Below are 17,383 nucleotides of genomic sequence, written 5' to 3'. Positions count from 1 at the left end.
CACACTTGCATTATGTTGAGTGTCATGTCCCTTTCTGTTGCTATGGCTGCGGCCCCTGTTACTGTCACCTGCATGGGCACGGGCACGTTAAGACACACACAAGTGTTGAGGCTCCCCGAGCCACCTCTGTGCAGAGCCGGTGCAGGCAGCGGTGGGGCAGGACGGCTGCCTGCACCCCACGGGCTCCCCAGGAGCGGGGCCACCTCACGAGGTGGCGCTGTCAAATCAGAAATGGAAGCTGTCCCCAGCAGCAACAGGGCTCTGCATCTCAGCTTGTGGCTCTACAGCTGCTTTAGTACAGGGACAACTCCTAGTTAATTGTGGCGCTGGTGCTTGTGACAGACCTGGGCTGCTGGCACTGGCTTGCTCCGTCACCCCAAGCAAGAGAGCTCATTTCTCTGTGCATCGCTGCTCTGCCCTGTGCAAGAAGGGTGACTGTGGTGCTGTGCCAGGCTAGGAGGGACATGAGAGACTTGTGAAAGTGTGTTAGAGATCGTGCCTGAACTGTCTGTGCACACACATGTGCCCTGGGGAGGTCATGTCCTGCCACACTGCAAGGCACCAGTTACACTGCGTTAATTCAAATGCTTGAAACTGCCGGTTTTAACAGTGGTGGGTGGTGTGCACATCCTCATGGTGCACACAAGATGTGTGTCCTCGTGGTGACAACAAAGCCATGAGCCACAAAATAGCTGCTTAGTCTAGTGGTGCCTGGCAGAGCTGTGGGAAGCCATTATGGGAGATCCTGGGGAGGAGTATCTCTGATCTCAAATTCATAAGGATTTTTGTTGCTAAGCCCAAAAGATGAGAGGAGAGGGGGTAGGGATGTCCTGGCATGGTGGCTGTCTCACATATGAAAGACTCAAAAGTCCTTGGGGAAAGGTTGCAACTGTCAAAAAAAATATATTTTTCCAGTTAGCAACTGAGCAGATGCCCAGTAAGCTCCTCAAAGGTTGGTCTAACTGTGCTGGTGCCCATCCAGCTCTGGGCAGGCCTCAGCAGAACTGTGCCAGTTTCTGCCAGGAGAGGACCAAGATTGTGAACAGGAACAAGCCGACATGGTTGTTGTGGAAATGCACGGGGCCAGTTCCATGGTGTCTCTCCCCAAGAGGAGACCCCAACAAGTCTGGCAGGATGGAGCCCCACTCAGCCTGGCTGCAGCTTCCCAAGGTTTGCTTGGTGCGTGTACGGGCACATCTGCCCTGTTCATCCTGCCCCAACAGCTCCTTGCAAAAGGAGCTCATGCGAGCTGTGTGGCTATTACGAAAAAAGCCCAAAAGGCTCAAAACAAAGAGGGTAAAAAAATAGATGGATGCATGAGCACAGCCCAGACTTAGAAGAGGGCTCAGAGCAGAGCGCAGAGCGGCTGTACTCTTTGTACAAAGATAAGGGCAAGGTTGCAACACCAAACACGTCAGAAGGGCTTCATTCCCTCTCTGTCAGAGCCCGAATTACCCACATCCTCTGTTCCCCAGTGCGGGGAGCAGCCCACCCTCAGCAGACCTGAGGTCACCTCTGCCAGCAGCAGAGCCTCAGGCTCCCAGGGTGGCAGAGGGGCCGGGGCTGGGTTTCTTATCCTTGGCCAACATAAACTGGCACGGCTTGCTGCAGCAGCGAAGTCCAAGGCTGCCTGACCACGGGATCAGCTTCGATGCCTCCGGCACTGGTTGTTTGCAGCCTCCCCAGGTAGCCCAACCTGCCCCTTTTGGTAGCACAAGGAGGGTGGGAGTTGGTTTGTTTGATGTTCCCCCGCCCGCCCTCCCCCCCCCCCCCAGCTGCAGTCGGTACCCACTAACCCACAGCAGCCCCAAACACCTCTGCATTGCTTTTGGTCTCAAGTGATGGTCTACAGGCCCTGCAAGATGGACAACTCCAGCATGAGGGAACAGTGCAACCACCTTGCTGCACAAACCTGCTCTCCCTCTAGCACAAATATCACATGCCCAGAGTGAGCTTTTGGGGCAAGACAGGATTTTTCCCCGCAACACAGCCCCAGCTTGTTCTCATATAAATAGTTTAGGACACCTCAGACTGTGTCAGCAAATGGGTTTGATCCTTTTGGTCCCATAGGACCTTTAAAATTGGAATTTTCTGATGTCTCAGGTATGGCAGTTCAGCTTTAAATATTCTTTCCTTTCCTGAATATATTAGGATTATTTTTTTCAATGTGATTTTCATGCTCGGTGTCCTGGGTGCGTAAGACTTGTTTGCTCAGTGGGAATATCTCTGGTATTTCCTTACATTAATCAGATATACTTTTGAGCCTATTGCCATCTGTCTGTAGTCTCCTTGGCTGGGATTTATGGTGAAGGCTGGGCTCTGACCTGTTACGCTTGACCACCCCTGCAGCAAGCTCTGCATTTTCTTGCCTCTTCTCCAGCTCAAGCAAAATTGCTCACGTAATCTTATAGATGAGGCCAGATCTGACTTCACAGACTAGGGTAAGCATGTGCTGTGGCAGGGATGGGGACCTAATTCAGCCATAGGGAAGGAGCATGGACAACAGCACTTTGCAGTTACTTTTTATAAATTACAATGTTGGGCCTGGATCCTGCCATTGAATCCACTTGGGCAGCGCTCTGAGGATTTCTGCACTCTCACTTATGGAGCTGTGAAGTATATTAGGCTGAAATTAATCTGCCAGCCACAGCTAACATGGCCCTGACCTAGCTGGGAGTGCATTTAGCAGCATGAACAGTGCTAATAAAAAAAGACAAAAATAAAAATCCAACCCCAACAAAACAGCCCTGCCAATGCACACTGTGACCAATTTCCAACTGCAGGGAAAGGCATGCGCTGAGCACTCCCTGGGATATTCTCCACCCTTGTGCAGAGCAAACCGAGCCAAGCAATTTCTAGGTCTCAAATCCCGCCTGCTCCTGACGTTCTCATCTTCCAGCTTCCCCTGGTCGCTTTTGAAGGCGAGCACGTGCTTCTCGGTGGCGGCCCCTGCTTGCTGCAAACGCTCGGCCTCTGCGCAAGGTCTGCACACGTGCAGGCAGAGCCAGCAAGAGGTAGGTGCTGCCTGCCAGGGTTGCTGCCCGACCAGCCTGGAGCTGGCAGCGGCAATGCCCTTTCTGCAAAGAGTCCTCCCCGGGGGCAGCTGGGGAAGGGGGCTGCTCGGGCACGAAGCAATGCCATGGTTTCCTGCTGGGGGTGGCAAGGTGGGCATCGGGTACGGCGACTGGCACCAAGGTGGCTGAGAAAGGGGTGGAGAGGCAAGTGCAAGCAACCAGGGGGGTTTGCACAAGGCTTTTTTGGCTGCTACAGTCATCTCCTAAATGCGTCATGGGTGGGTATTGCAGCTGAACCGCATAGGGGAGGGAGCTGTTTTTTTCTTTGCATGTGCCTCTGTATGTTTTTATGTATTAATCTGCTTTCCTAAATTGCCCTTCTGTGCAGCCCAGGTAATCTGCTCTGCCTCTGAAAGCCCTCTGGTCACCACCCCTCAGCTACCCTTGACCCTGGCAGCATCTTCAAAGGGAGCATGGGCCTGCTGCGGAGCGTGCAATGTTTGCTCACTTATCGGGCGAGCAGCTACCGCCTCCCTGCCTTGGGGGGTTTCATCAGCCTCCCGCAGCGCTCCAGGGGAGACCGGTCGGCCACTGCTGCTTGTACAAGGTCAGTCCCCCCAGCACAGATGTTTCCCCCACCCCGCGGCGAGCTCCCTGTCCTCACTCAGTGACTGCTGTTCAAGTCTTATTGGGGCAACTTGTTAATTAAGCACTTGCTCGTCTTGCTGAGGTGTTAGGTTCATTTTTCTGGTCCTTGCTAATCATGGGTGAAAGGGCCTGCATCTCCAGTTCCTCCAGGCCCATGAGTCCCTCCGGAGCCCAGGTCCCATCAGCAGTGGGCACACTGTGGTGGGTCCAAGCAGAGACAGCTGTGCCCAGTGGTGGGCATAGATAGAGGTAATGCACCATCAGGACACCCAGCCCATCTTTCCTCTCACTTAGGTGTGTTTCACTTCCTTATGTGGGACTTTGCAGCCCAAAGTGCTTTCCTAGATGGCCTTGAAAATGATGTATCTGAATTTTGGAATGTCTTAGCTGCTGGGCACGGGGCGAGGAGGGATGGCCTTCCCTCCCAGCTTTGCCACTGCTGGGGACTGGGGCATTTCAGGTGTGTCAGGCCTTCTACAGTCTAACCAGTCACAACAAATGGACCAGTCCTCTTCCCTGTGCGATATCTCTGTTTAAAAAAAGAAATCATTAATCTTTATTTAAATTTTTTTTAAGTGCTGCAGAAAGGCAAAGGGGTACCTGGGCTTAGTGGACCAGGTCTGCATCCTGTAGGGTTTGAGATCCTGGGGGTGGCCAGGTCTCCAGCCGCAGGGTCTGCAAAGAGGGGCCACCCTTTAAGATGGCCCCGGGGCGCTGGGAAAGAGCCCCAGCACTGCAGGGACAAAGCCAGTGGCCACCTGCTCCAGGGCCTAACAACAGAAAATTTTCATATCCTGTCTTTTTAACCCCTGAATTTCACTCTGCCTGCTTTTTTTCCCCCCTCCCTGTGGTGTCACGCTTCGGTATTTTAAGGCATTCCCAAATTCATGAGCCCATACTTCTGGTGGTCCTCACAGTCAGGTAGGGGTGCAAGGCCCTTGTGCCAAGAGCAAACTGCCCAGGGCATCTGGGGACATGAGGACAGGGATGGGTTGCAGCAGCCCCAGCAAGGCGTGGTGGGGAAGGAAGCTATGGCGCCTTGCTGCTGCTTGGCTCCTGGCTGGGGTCGGAAAAAGATGCCAGGGTGGATTCGGACTGGACGCACAGAAGAGTGGTCACATCTCATGCTAACCGTGACAGACTCGACTGTCCTGGTCCCCAGACCTCTGCTAGAGAGACTGGGGACCTCACTGTGTGCTGTCCCTGCTGGGTTTGCATTGCTGCCTTTTAGGCAGAAGGCTGCAACATCCAGCCCTGACCCACCCTCCCAGCTCACCAGGCCCTTTCCAACCCTGGCCATTCTCGCAGGATATAAACCGTGCCAGAGGGAAGTGCCGGGGCAGGCGAATAAAGGTGTTCCCACGAATTAACAGGAGGAAGAAAGAAAAACATGTGCCAGTTGGGACTCGTCCCTCGAGTGGCGCATTGTCTCTGGCAGGCTCGCTGCGCAGTTGGAGCGGGGCCCTTTGAAGGCTGATTTAAATCCACTCCTGGGAGGTGTCACCTGTTGGCATCGTCCCTTCCCCAGCTCCCCGATGAGGTTTTTGTCGCGTTGAACGCCGGCGACAATAAGGGTCACTGGAGCACGCAGCTGGGCGAAGGCACAGGCTGAGCCGTGTTTCCCCGAAAAAATCCCGGCAGCCCGCAAGGGGAGGAGGGGAAGGCAGGCGGTAAACAAGCTGCCGGGAACCCTGCGAGACGGCAAAGGGACGCTTCTTCCCCCGCCGGCTTCCCGGGAGAGGGCGCTGGCCCCGCGGCTCCAGCGCCGGCTCTTCTCCGCTGGCTCGTAAACATGTTGTGCAGGGAGGGGACACGGGCGTGGGACTGCCACCAAACCTCCCCCGAGGCAGAGAGCGACATTCTCCTCCCCCCCCCCGGACATGAAACCCTGCCCCGCGCTGGGGGTCTTTCCCAGGCGGGGGTTTGCTAGCCGGCATGCATTCACTGGATGGAGAGATGTTTACATTGTAAGCTGCCTTTGCTCCCCCCTTCCCTTTGGGGTCGCTTGGAGCTCAGCGGGTGAAAAGAAGAGCTGCCTGGCCCCAAGGCTTGGATGGCATGGGGGTCACCCCACGTCGCATGGACTTCCACCCGTAAACACCCTGAGCTTCTCTGCAGCCACCTCTGCAGGTGGAGCTGAGCCTTTTCCAGCACAGGAGGTGGCCAAGTTTCTGGGAAATTTGCAGGTAGCAGGCACATTTCTGAGAATTTGAAGCTATCGGAGCTGTCAGTAACAAAGCCTCTCTGCAAACTTGGTGAAAAGGGTTGGGCTTGGCTTTACCTGTGGCTTGACAGCTCCCATTTATGGGAGCTATTTTGGGTCTCTTCTGGCATTACTGGGTCTCAGCACCAGCTCCTGCTTCCTTTTTCTTTAGCTGAGCTGCTAGATTCAGGTAACCACAGCTGAACTATGGGATCCTGAGCTAGTTTCTATCGGTAAAACACAGCATTGGGTCTGTGTTGAAACCTTTGCTCTATACATGGGGTGCAGGAACTGAGGTAGTGTGGGGGAAGCGAGTTTCTATTGTTAAATACGTGGTAGCTTTGCCTTGCCCGAGCAATATGAGGAGGTGAAAAGCATCTCAATTTCACCTGTCCTGGGCAGCCTCGGGGGTTTAACACGCTCTTATAGCTGCTGCGAGGTTGTGGTAAAGAATGAGATGGGTTGTCCCTGGAGGAAAGGTGGGGACCTGGCTCTTTTGATGGGCAATAAATCAAGGCGAGGCCTTAGCCAGCACTTCCACCTCCTCCTGGCTGAGGATCAAGCTCTCCCTGGCCACTTCCCCCCCTCTAGACTCTGACTGTAGAGAGGCTGTGTCTTCAGTAGGGAGGCTGTGTCTTCAGTAGGGTGGCTGTGATGGTCAGGAGGGTCCAACTTCTGGAGGAATAGCAATTTTGGTACCACTGCCCTGAGGCTGGCATGGGGCAGCCCAGGATCCTGTCATCCTGAGGCAGGTGTGTGGGTGGCCTATGCTTGGCCTGGTACCTGTATGTGTGCACATAGGAGTGTATGTACAGGTGGCAGCTCTTTCTGCTAGTGCTGGCATCGCTCTCCCGCCCCTTGGGTCCAGGCTGGGAGGTGCAAAGGGCTGAGCAGGGGCTGAGACAGGACAGCGAGCAAGCTGCTGGGATGGAAAATTTCTAGGCAGTGCTTGCAGCTTGCTGGGTGCCTCTGAAGTGGGTGCTCTTGCACCCACGGTGGGACTTGGGGATTTCTTCTCCCTCATGTGACAGCGACTGAGCCTGTGCCCTGGAGCGAAGGTCTTGGCTGCAAATCCAGGTGTGGGAGCCTATTACCTGCTCCAAGGGGTGAAGTGTGGCATTGAGCAGGCACTGCCTGTTCCCTCACCCCGAAACATGTGCACTAAGCCAGAGCCGGGGCCCAGGGCTTGGGGGGGCTCCAAGTTCCTCCCTCTCTTTCCCCGCTGCCCTGTTTACCCAGGCCGGCTGATTTCCATCCCTATGAGTTATGCAAAGGCAGCCGTTCATGTAAACGCCGTAGAAAGCCCTGGATCTGCTCCCGCCACCGCTTTCCCAGAAGTATGCAAGACGAGAGGTTATTTTTTCGGGCCGGGAAGGTTGCGAAAAGAACCCAAAAACTACCCCCACCTTCCCTTTGCTTTGTAACGCCCCCTCCCCCTTCCCTCGGTGCGAGGAGAAGCGGGGAACCTCTCCCCCTCCCCCCCCCCCCCCCCCCCCGCCCCTGACGGGCGGGGGCCAGGGGCAGCCCTGCCGCCGGAGGAGGAGGAGGAGGAGGAGGCGGAGGCGGAGGCGGAGCGGCGGCGGCCTCCGTCCCCCCCGTCCTGCCCCCCCGGCCCGGCCGCCGCTGCCCAATCGGTGCCGCGGGGCCGGCGCGGCGGCGCCATAAAGCGGCGGCGGGCGCGGCCCCGGGAGCCCAGCGTGGGAGCCCGGCGTGGGAGCCCAGCGCCCGCCGCCCAGCCCAGGTAACGGCCCCGCGGGGCTTCCCCGCCGGCTGCCAGACAGCCGGGGGATGGACGGACAGACCTTCTAGGGGAAAATTCTTGCTTCGCCTTTTTATTTTTTTTTCTTTTGGCCGGGGGGGGAGGGGGAGCGTAGAGAGGCAGCTCTGGTTTTTCTCTCGAAAACAACTGCTTTTTTGCAGTTTTTATTTTCCTTCGCAAGGCTGTTTAGCTGCTTTCTTAAATACAGCTGCCTACCTCCCTGCCGGGAGATGTACGCGTGGGTGACGGTTCTCGCAGTGGAATGGGGCCGGTGAGGACCCCCTCGGGGCGAGCAGAACCCCGCGGCCAGCGCAGAGGAGCCCCGCCATAGCGGGGCGGGCTGGGGAGGTCTGGTCAGGGCAGCCTGAGCCTGGGATAGGGTGTCGGAGTGACTTTCGAAGTCACTTCAGATTTCCAAATTGTTTACGTTTCCAAGCTCCTGCAAACGCGTGTGTCCCCCGGCTGCTGTGATCCTGACACACGTGGGCTGGCTGTTCTTGGGAGCCCAGCTCCAGGCTGTGCTGGGCTCTCGGGGATGCTGCAACCCTCACCGCCTGGGACCAGAGCCCCTTCAGCCTTCCTCCCCCTGCCTGGAGGCTGCTGCCTGGGTTGCTCAGGGTTGGTTGTGCTGCCTGTTGCTTTCTTTTGCACTGCCTCCTGCCCTAGACAAGGCTTGTGTAACTTCAGACCAGCTGATCTGAGAAGGCACCTGGGGCTGGCAAGCCCTCCGTGCTGGAGGAAGTATACTAAGAAAGCCCCAGCCAAGCTTTCCTGTGCATTAGCCTTGCTCCAGAGTTGTGGTGAGTGTGGAGGTGAAAAGTTCACACAGGGCTGAGGAGCACTTTTGAAGGCTTAGTCTGGTGGATAAGGCTTAGTTTATTGGCAGGAATTTGGGTATTAATGGGACATTTTGAAGTCATTGCTTCTGGAGCAGGACTTTCCTACCTGCCTGCATCTGCGTGAGCCGCTGTGTTTTCTGCCCGTGGAATGGCATGGGACTGCTGGAGTTGGCAGCCAGCCCCATGGCCGAGCTGTCTCCCGCTCCTCCCTGGCTGATGGGTGAAAAATCTGGGAGCACAGGGAAGGCCTTACAGTTGGGGTTTGTTTATGTATCCCTGCAGGAACCCCCTTGTCCGGTCTGCAGCCATGGCCACCTCGGCAAGCTCCCACCTGAGCAAAGCCATCAAGCACATGTACATGAAGCTGCCGCAGGGGGAGAAGGTCCAGGCCATGTACATCTGGATCGATGGGACGGGGGAGCACCTCCGCTGCAAAACCCGCACGCTGGACCACGAGCCCAAGAGCCTTGAAGGTGAGAGGGCAGGTGCAGGATTTGCAGCCCCTCGCCAGGTGGAGGAAGCAGCTGTGCTTGGCTGCTGCAGAGAAAGGATGCCATTTCTCCCTTCTCATGGCAGAAGGATGGTATTTGGGGAAGATGCTGCTCCTTATTCCTTCCCAGTTACCTCCTTCCCCAGATACCCTGGGGGGAAGTTCCCAGCTCTCCAGATGCGGAGTTTCAGTGAGATGCCTAGGGTTTGGAGCCAATCCCTGGCACTGCCCCTGCTGTGGAGGGGGCTGTTGGCAGGGGCTGGGGGCTGTTGGCAGGGGCTCGGCAGCCCATTGACTCTCAAGGACTCGTTTTGGCCGGAAGTAGTTTGGCAGAAGAAAGTGGAGGGGAAAGAATGGAGCTATCCGGTGTAATTAAGAGCTTGTGTCCCTCAGAACAAACAGTCCCAGCTTACACAATAATAGCATTAGGATTTTCCCCAGGTTGCCATGGTGCTGGCTGGAGACAGTTATGAAATGAAAATACTGTGTGTGACTGAGCAGAATTATCTTTTTTTTTTTTTTTTTCCCTCTCCTTTTCCCTCTAAGGGAGTGGTTGGCACAGATCCTTCAAAATCTTTGTGCTTCCCATCCTCCCGCTTTCCCCCCCAGGATATAGAAGAGATAACATTGCCCGGGTGGAGTTCACTGCTGCTCCCACTGTGCTTTGACCTGGAGGGCAGTGCACAGCCAGGAGGGGTGGGTGAGGGGGCCAAGCTGGCCGTACTCCTCCTCCATATGAGACTCCACCTACACTTTCTCACCTTTTCTGGGCCATGCAACATGGATAAGAGTATTTCATGTCTCCCCTTATTTCTACAGTTTGAAGATAACTCATGCTCTGCCTTCTCCCAGCTTGCTTAGCCACCGCTGTGAGGAAACCGGGTGCTCTGCTTATCCCCGTGGCTGTTGGGAAGCATCCTCAGTGCTGCTCGGTTCGCTTGGTCTTGGCCAGCAGCCCAGCTCCTTGTGTTTCCCAGGGTGGCCGAGGAGTTGCACTCCTCTGTTTTCCCTTGTATTTGTTGGTTTTGTTTTTTTGTTGTTGTTGTTTGTTCCCCCATTTGGAACAAAATCAGCTGAGCTGGGATTAAAACTATTGTAGGCCTGCTCTTCATAACCATCTTCACCTCTGTAATACTGGAGGGTGGCAGGGAGCCCATCTTCCTAATGGTGGTGGACCCTGGGTCACTGTGGCTTGTTCCTTTCTCCGCTCCAGATCTCCCTGAGTGGAATTTTGATGGCTCCAGCACCTTCCAGGCTGAAGGCTCCAACAGTGACATGTACCTGCGACCTGCTGCTATGTTTCGGGACCCTTTTCGCAAGGATCCCAACAAACTAGTTCTCTGTGAGGTCTTCAAATACAACCGCCAATCTGCAGGTGAATGGACCTTCTCTCTTCTCCTGGTGGAGGTGGTGTTTCTGGGGAGAGGAAGGGGAGACCTATCCAAATGCTGTTTGTGCCCTTAGCATCGGTACGTGATGCAGAGATAATCCCTGCCCTGAAAAATAAAAGGCAAACAAAGTACTGGTGGTGGAGAAAGGGCTGGTCCTGGGATTCTTCAACAACACTGCTGGGACACAAACTGTAAATGAAGTGGAAGTGGGGAATGGAGGTAGAGATGCTAATAAGCCTTGTGTTGCTTTTCCATTCTAGAAACTAACCTCCGACACACCTGCAGGCGGATTATGGATATGGTGTCCAACCAGCACCCCTGGTTTGGTATGGAGCAAGAGTACACTCTCCTGGGGACGGATGGACATCCATTTGGCTGGCCTTCCAATGGCTTCCCTGGACCCCAAGGTAACCCCTCAGGAATCTGTGCTGGACCAAGTCAGGAGTCCTTAATGCCATATTTGAACTGTAATCTGTGGCACATCTTAAGTGCTTCAGGAGAGCCAAAAGACTAGAGGTGTTTCTAGAACTGAAGGTGGACAATAGCAAGGAGGCTATTGGCAAAAACTAACCCATGAAGTTAAGATCGTTACAGAAAGGCTAAGATGAAGATTGGCCTCATCTAAATTTGCTGCTTTGTTTGTCAGTCTGCAGGTGACTTAAACTCTTGCCCAGCATGACAGAGCACAAGCTCAGACTTTCAGAGGGACTTGCTTTATGTCAGTGTTCTGCTTTGCTAGTGCTTCCATGAAAAACAGATTCTGGGGCTTTACCACACATCCCAAGCCTTTGGAGAGTTCTTCCCTACGTGTGCTTGGTCATCACTGAATTTAAGCCTTTTTCCTCCTGGAAACTCATGTTCCCCTTGCTGTTTGTTCACCTGTGCCATTGCAGGTCCATACTACTGTGGGGTAGGGGCAGACAAAGCCTATGGCAGAGACATTGTGGAGGCCCACTACCGAGCATGCCTGTATGCTGGTGTGAAAATTGGAGGAACCAATGCAGAAGTGATGCCAGCCCAGGTAAATTGTTTTAGGTGCCTTGTGGAATGAGGTAGTACGGAAGAATCTGAGGCAGCGGGAACTTTTGGCTCTGAGCCATGTAGTTTCATCAATGATCAGAGCGTAAGGGGGTGGGAAGTGTCTCACTGTGAATGTCTCTGCACCACTGAGCCAGTGATTCCTCCTTCTTGTAGTGGGAGTTCCAGGTGGGACCATGTGAAGGGATTGAGATGGGGGATCACCTCTGGATTGCACGCTTCATCCTCCATCGGGTGTGCGAGGACTTTGGTGTCATTGTGTCGTTCGATCCCAAACCCATCCCTGGGAACTGGAATGGTGCTGGCTGTCACACCAACTTCAGCACCAAGAACATGCGGGAAGATGGAGGTCTCAAGTAAGTTTTTTGAGATGGGCCAGTAGTATCTCTTTGCTAGGCAGCAGGCTGGACTTGGTTGGTAGCAGCGAGCTTTTTTGCAGAGCTTTTGACCACAGGGGAGATGTCACTCTGGTGCTTGGCATTATGTTTGAACCTTTCTTATGGACTTTTTTCCTACAATGGTATAATCCCTTCTTGATGCTGGGTGGGATGTTCAGCGAGCAGTAGAGCTCCATCAGTGCTGACAGAAGCACAGGTGGCCAGGATGCAGCTCTTTGTAACAGGCTGTCCAGCTCTTGAACTGCCAGTGCTGCAAACAAACTCAGCACAGGCCTTTTTTTGTTTATATCTGTGATGAAAGAGAGAGACTATTTTCTTCTGCCTAGGCCGGGCTGTGGAAGCAAATGCCATGTTTTCTTTAACAAGAAAATCCTGAAAATATAAAACCAGAGTTTTTATAGGGTGCTGATGTGCAGGCGGGGACCTTACAGCACTGGGTTGCACTGGAGCTCTATGAAGGGATTCTTTCTGGCAGCTATGTTTTCCTGACTTAATCTCAGTGATGCTCTGAGATAATGAGCCAACCTGTGACAATGTTAGCTTCCCAGATAGAAGCTTCTGTGTTAAGCAATCTCCCCTCTGAGAGCAGGTTTTCCAGGGCAATGTGTCTGTGGGATTTGGCCAAGGGTCAAACTGCTGGTGTCCCACACAGCACTCCCAAGGGACCTTTTGAGACCATGGGAATCCTTTTCCAAGAACCAGCCTGGGCCAGAAGTAGGACTGGAGAGAAGCCCTGTGTTGAGATGATCAGAAAAGTAGGTTGTAGGGCATAGGCTTCATCGTGAAGTGGTTTGGGGACAGCAGTGAATCTGCTGTCACTTGGATGCTCATACCATCTATCAGGCACTCAGTGTCTTCCTCTCTTCCTTCTGCCCTTCGCAGGCACATTGAAGAGGCCATTGAGAAGCTGAGCAAGCGTCACCAGTACCACATCCGTGCCTACGACCCCAAAGGGGGGCTGGACAATGCCAGACGCCTGACAGGTTTCCATGAGACATCCAACATCCACGAATTCTCCGCTGGCGTGGCCAACCGTGGTGCCAGCATCCGCATTCCCAGAAATGTGGGCCACGAGAAGAAGGGCTACTTCGAGGACCGCCGTCCCTCCGCCAACTGTGATCCTTATGCTGTGACAGAGGCCCTCGTCCGCACATGTCTCCTCAACGAAACTGGAGACGAACCTTTTGAGTACAAGAACTAAGCGCACTGCGCCCACAAACACTGCCTTCCCCCACACTTCCCACACCCCTAAACTTCCTTTCTAGATGTAATCCCAAGGGTACAAGATAACACGTTTTGTGTCTCAGTAACTCTTGTTGTCTTGAAATGGGGAGGAGGGCAAATTTAGTTTTATTGATGTCTGTTTGTCATTGACTCTTCAGATGATAAAGGAGAGGGTATTAGAGAACTTTTAACCACTGTTTTATTTTTTGTCTAATTCATGTGTACATGTGATGGGATCCAGTGGCTTCCAGGGACAAACTGGACACAAAAAGTGAGTAGGTGGGTGGAAAGCTTAAAACTCTAGCTGACTTCCCCAAGAGTCAAATTTGGGGTATTAGCCCCACCTCTGGCTCTCTGCAGGCTTATGGTTCTCCAAGGTTAGCACTTTTTTGTGGAGAATGGGAGACAGGAGCTGTGATGGAGCCCCGCATGCTCCTGCCTGTATGGTGTGAGGGGGAGATCTTCACCCTTTGGCCACTCTGAGGTTTCTTTGGAATCTTCTGGCATTGAGCTCAGTCTCAGTGTAGGAGCACTGGGGAGAGCTCCTGGTTCTGTCACTGGAAGTCAACTGGTCTCTGGCTCATAACACAGAGTGAAGTAGTATTTTTCTATTTAAATATAAAAATGACAAAAAAAAGTGGTGGTTTTTTTTTTTTGAAAAAGGAGATGATGTTCCAATGACTCACCCGGCTAGAGCAGGCAGAACTCCTGAGGATGCTGTTGGAGGGCTTCCAGGTGGGACTGAGGGTGAGCTTGGAGGGCTCAGCAGAGGAGACTTGGATGAGATTTGTTTCAGCTTGGAGTGGAGTTTGCAGGAGGTGGTTCCCAGACCTGGGAAGTCTGCAGAAGCATTTATCGCTGTAACTTGAGCAGCCACAATGCACTTATGAGCGTGTTAGAACAACAGGAGGAAGGTGTCCTGAACTAGGAGTTGACTGGTCAATTTAACCACGTTCTGGACAGAGCTGTGCATGTTTTACCTTTCCAGCAGGACTTGCATGTCACTAAAGCAGGGCTTTTGATAAAGGAGAAAAAGAGTTTTAGATGATGATTTTTCTTTCCCCATAATGTTCTTGGTTTCTAAAACTGAATGGTTTTACAGAGACTGTTGGTGTCACTGTTGTTTCCTGGCCCTTGGGCTGCCTGCTGTGATGGGGGCTAGGAGAGGCCAGCTGTCCTGGCCAGCCCTAGCACCTCCCAGCTCATGCCAGGGGTTTCAAACGTTCCAGGATTTTACACTTAGGTATCTTAGATGGTGCCAGTTATATTCCGTTGCATTTGGACTTCTGAATAGTTGGGGTTTTTTATAATAAAAAAAGAAAAAAAGAACAAAACCTTAATTCTGACTTCTGCTCCTTTCTGTAATTCATCCTGGCAGCTTCTCTTGTATGCTTATTACCTTCACCATTTGAAGGGAATTTGACCCTGACAGTGGTTAGGCTTTGGCTTTTCACTTTTGGGGTGAGGGTCTTGCAATCCATGTGTGCTCTCCAGAAAATGATGTTTTGTAGGTGGCTGTAGCTTCTCTAGTGGGTGAGGGTCTAGCTGTGACTGGAGTGGGGTTCTTTTGGTATGGGAAAGCGACTGGGCTGGTGAATGTCCAACGGGAGGGTTATGGGGTAAGCATAGGTGTTTGTGCATCTCCCCACCCTCCTCCACACAAGTTCTACAGGAAGTAGAAATCCCACAGAAAAAAGAATTCCAGCAAATTTAATGAAAAAATTAGCTTTGTGGTAGAGGACCCTTTCCCAGTCTCCCTATGGAGAAAATATTGCTCATTGACCTTTGGTATAAAAAAAGGCATTTAAAAAAGTAAGCAACATAGTAGAAATGTGTCGTGTTGCTCCCGAGTCCTTTATTTAGCTTGTGGTGTTACTTCCCACCTCCCCAAGAGGTACTTTCTTCAGAGGTGGGTGCTTTAAAGATAGGAATGGTTAAATATGGATTAACCATACACAAGCATCCTGCTGGACTGATGAGGTCATTCCTGCCATCACATTTTTATGGACAAAGTGGTCTTTTGCATCTCCCCTCTGGGGAACGTTCAAGGCAGCACCTTCCTCATCACGGTCCCAAAATTACCCTTATCTCCCTGTACCTGTGCAGGGTGGAGTGTCACCGGAGCAGAAGCAAAGTGGATACCATGTCCTTTCCTCTGATCGCAACATGACCACGAAGACTTTGGCCTCTGAGGGATGGAGCGGGGGTACTGCAGCCTGAAGAAACCCACACTGCTCCGGAGTAACGCATGAGTCCAGAGACACAGGGGTTTTCTGCTGGGGGGGAAGCTAGTGTTCTTCCTGCCTTCCAAGAAAATGTCACAGAGGAAAAAATGGATTACACCTAAATTAAGGAAACTTCTGTAAGAGCGTTTACACATCAGGAGGGACAAGACATGCTAATGCTTTTTTTGGGATTCCTGTACCTCTGAACACTGTGCATCCTTGGGACTGGAGCCCTGTCCGTCCAGAGACCCATTTCTCCTGGGGAACAAAGGAATTGGCTTAGTTTTGGCCCCCAAGCATCACCAGTAACCAAGTCAGTAGCCAATGGGCAGTGAGGTTTTGTCCTGGGGCTAAAGACTCCCTGTGCATCACAGAGCTGCATTGATGCAGGGATGTGGATTACCATTTGTGTCCCCCTGCAGAGGATGCCAAGGGGTTGCCATCTCCAGGCCAGTGATCAGAGTGATAACAGGAACAGGCTTTGGTCCTTTGCTTCTCCAGCTGCCTTAATCATAAATTTAGGACAGGAATTGGATGCTTAGTGGTTTCTCTTGTTCTCAGCTGAGAAAGCATTTATCCACTCCACAGTTACCCAACTGAAAACAATCAAAATAACAAACATGGTGCTGCAAAATAGCTTTTCAGATTATAATATTTTTAATATATATTTTTAATAACGAGTTAGAAGGGAAAATCCTTCCTTTCCTCTAGGTGATCTTTTCTGACTCTTTGCCTGAAGTCTCCTTTGCGGTTACCTAAACACCGTTTCCCAACCATGCAGGGTAGAGATGCCTCCTCTTAACACTGTGGAGCTCTCGCAAATTGAGCCTGAAACCTTCAAAAGATGTACTTACTGCTTATGCATTTATATAAAGTATTTTGACTTTTAATCTTAACCTCTCAGGAGGAAGCAAATCCCTTTTCTCTGTTTACTTATATATCCTTAAAATGTGAATGATATAGAAACATTCACTGAACACAAGAAAATGCAAGTATTGGTCTCAAACGGTTTGCCAGGCATGTTGGAACATCAAGAACTGCTCCAAATGAGGCAGTCAAAATCAGCACCGGCTTTCTGAAGTACCTGTTGGTTGTGCTCCCTTTTAATCAAAACCAGCTTTGGAGACAAGGCTGCTCCAAAACAATTAATATATCTGCTTACATGCCAGGCTTTTCCCCATAACTAAATTTTAATGCAATCAAAATAAGATTAGCCACAGCTCCCTTCAAATATAGCCTGCAGCAGATGAGCTAATCAAGCTCACACTTGCAGCATCTTTTAACACTGGGCTGTGCTGGCCCAATTACTGTGAGGACATGAGGGCTTTTCTCTTCCTGAAAAGCCTGATGAATCAGGTGTGTCTGGTTGGATTTCTTCTACCCTTTCACACTATCAGAGTGCCCTGATGCTGCTCCAGTAGCCACATACCATTTCTCTTATTTATTTTTTAGTGTTTTTAGCAGCATTTGACCTTCCTAGATTACCCTTTTTGGTAGACCAGCCTTTGCATCCTTATGCAGCCTCTGGCTATGACTATCTCTCCCTTCCTGAACACAGCTGCTGGAGGAGAAATGAGCCAGTCTTAGGTGGGTAATGTTTTGCTGAGCTGTCTTTTGGATGCCGTTACCCTGGGGGGAGAGAGGCACTTCTTCTTGTTGCTAAGCAAAATTGTTTTTATTTCTCCAAGACCGTGATTTTCCCTTTTCCTGGGATGTTGATGTTGGCTCACGTGGCTCTCCGGTATCTCTTTCTGCCCATGGAGGATGGGAAGGGATGGTCCCAGGAAGGGAGCCAGACACAGACTGCTGAAGGGGTGATTTGCAGAGCTCTGCAAGAGCCTCTGTTTGCTCTTGAACCTCATGTTATGAGAACAGCTCTGTTTTCTTCTCTCAAAATGCTTCCTGGAGGTCCAGCAGCTCCTCTGGTGTGGTGTTCAGAGCACCACACCAGCTGAGATCTATGCTTGCTGTTCAGTGGCTGCATTGTGAGCTGGTATAGAGCCATAGAAGAGCAGCTGGAGGTCCTTTGGCCTCTTGAAGGATGTCAGGGCATGCACTGGAAAGGTGCAGGAACCCATCTCACTGGGAACAGGTCAAGTGTGACTGGTTGGTAGTTTCTTGTGTGACCCAGATGAGAAAGGCGGTGGAGCCAGG

The 17,383-nt window shown here is 52.2% G+C and overlaps 1 protein-coding gene across 2 annotated transcripts; it reads left to right on the top strand.

The window, feature by feature from the left end:
• The first annotated feature begins 2,836 nt into the window (after positions 1-2,836).
• GLUL (glutamate-ammonia ligase) lies at positions 2,837-14,344 on the top strand. 2 transcript variants are annotated; one of them, XM_075096962.1, is made up of 8 exons: positions 2,837-3,014; positions 3,403-3,621; positions 8,746-8,936; positions 10,167-10,328; positions 10,605-10,751; positions 11,238-11,365; positions 11,539-11,738; positions 12,663-14,344. In XM_075096962.1, exons 2-8 carry the CDS (start codon positions 3,488-3,490, stop codon positions 12,979-12,981), a joined length of 1,281 nt encoding a protein of 426 aa, XP_074953063.1. In that variant the 5' UTR covers positions 2,837-3,014; positions 3,403-3,487; the 3' UTR covers positions 12,982-14,344. The 2 variants fall into 2 exon arrangements, with proteins under 2 accessions (XP_074953063.1, XP_074953064.1); XM_075096963.1 differs by lacking the exons at positions 2,837-3,014; positions 3,403-3,621 and adding an exon at positions 7,482-7,606.
• The last annotated feature ends 3,039 nt before the right edge of the window (positions 14,345-17,383 follow it).

Source organism: Phalacrocorax aristotelis, chromosome 6 (genome assembly GCF_949628215.1).
Source record: "Phalacrocorax aristotelis chromosome 6, bGulAri2.1, whole genome shotgun sequence".
Lineage (NCBI taxonomy): Eukaryota > Metazoa > Chordata > Aves > Suliformes > Phalacrocoracidae > Phalacrocorax > Phalacrocorax aristotelis.
This window is presented reverse-complemented; position numbering and strand designations above follow the sequence as displayed.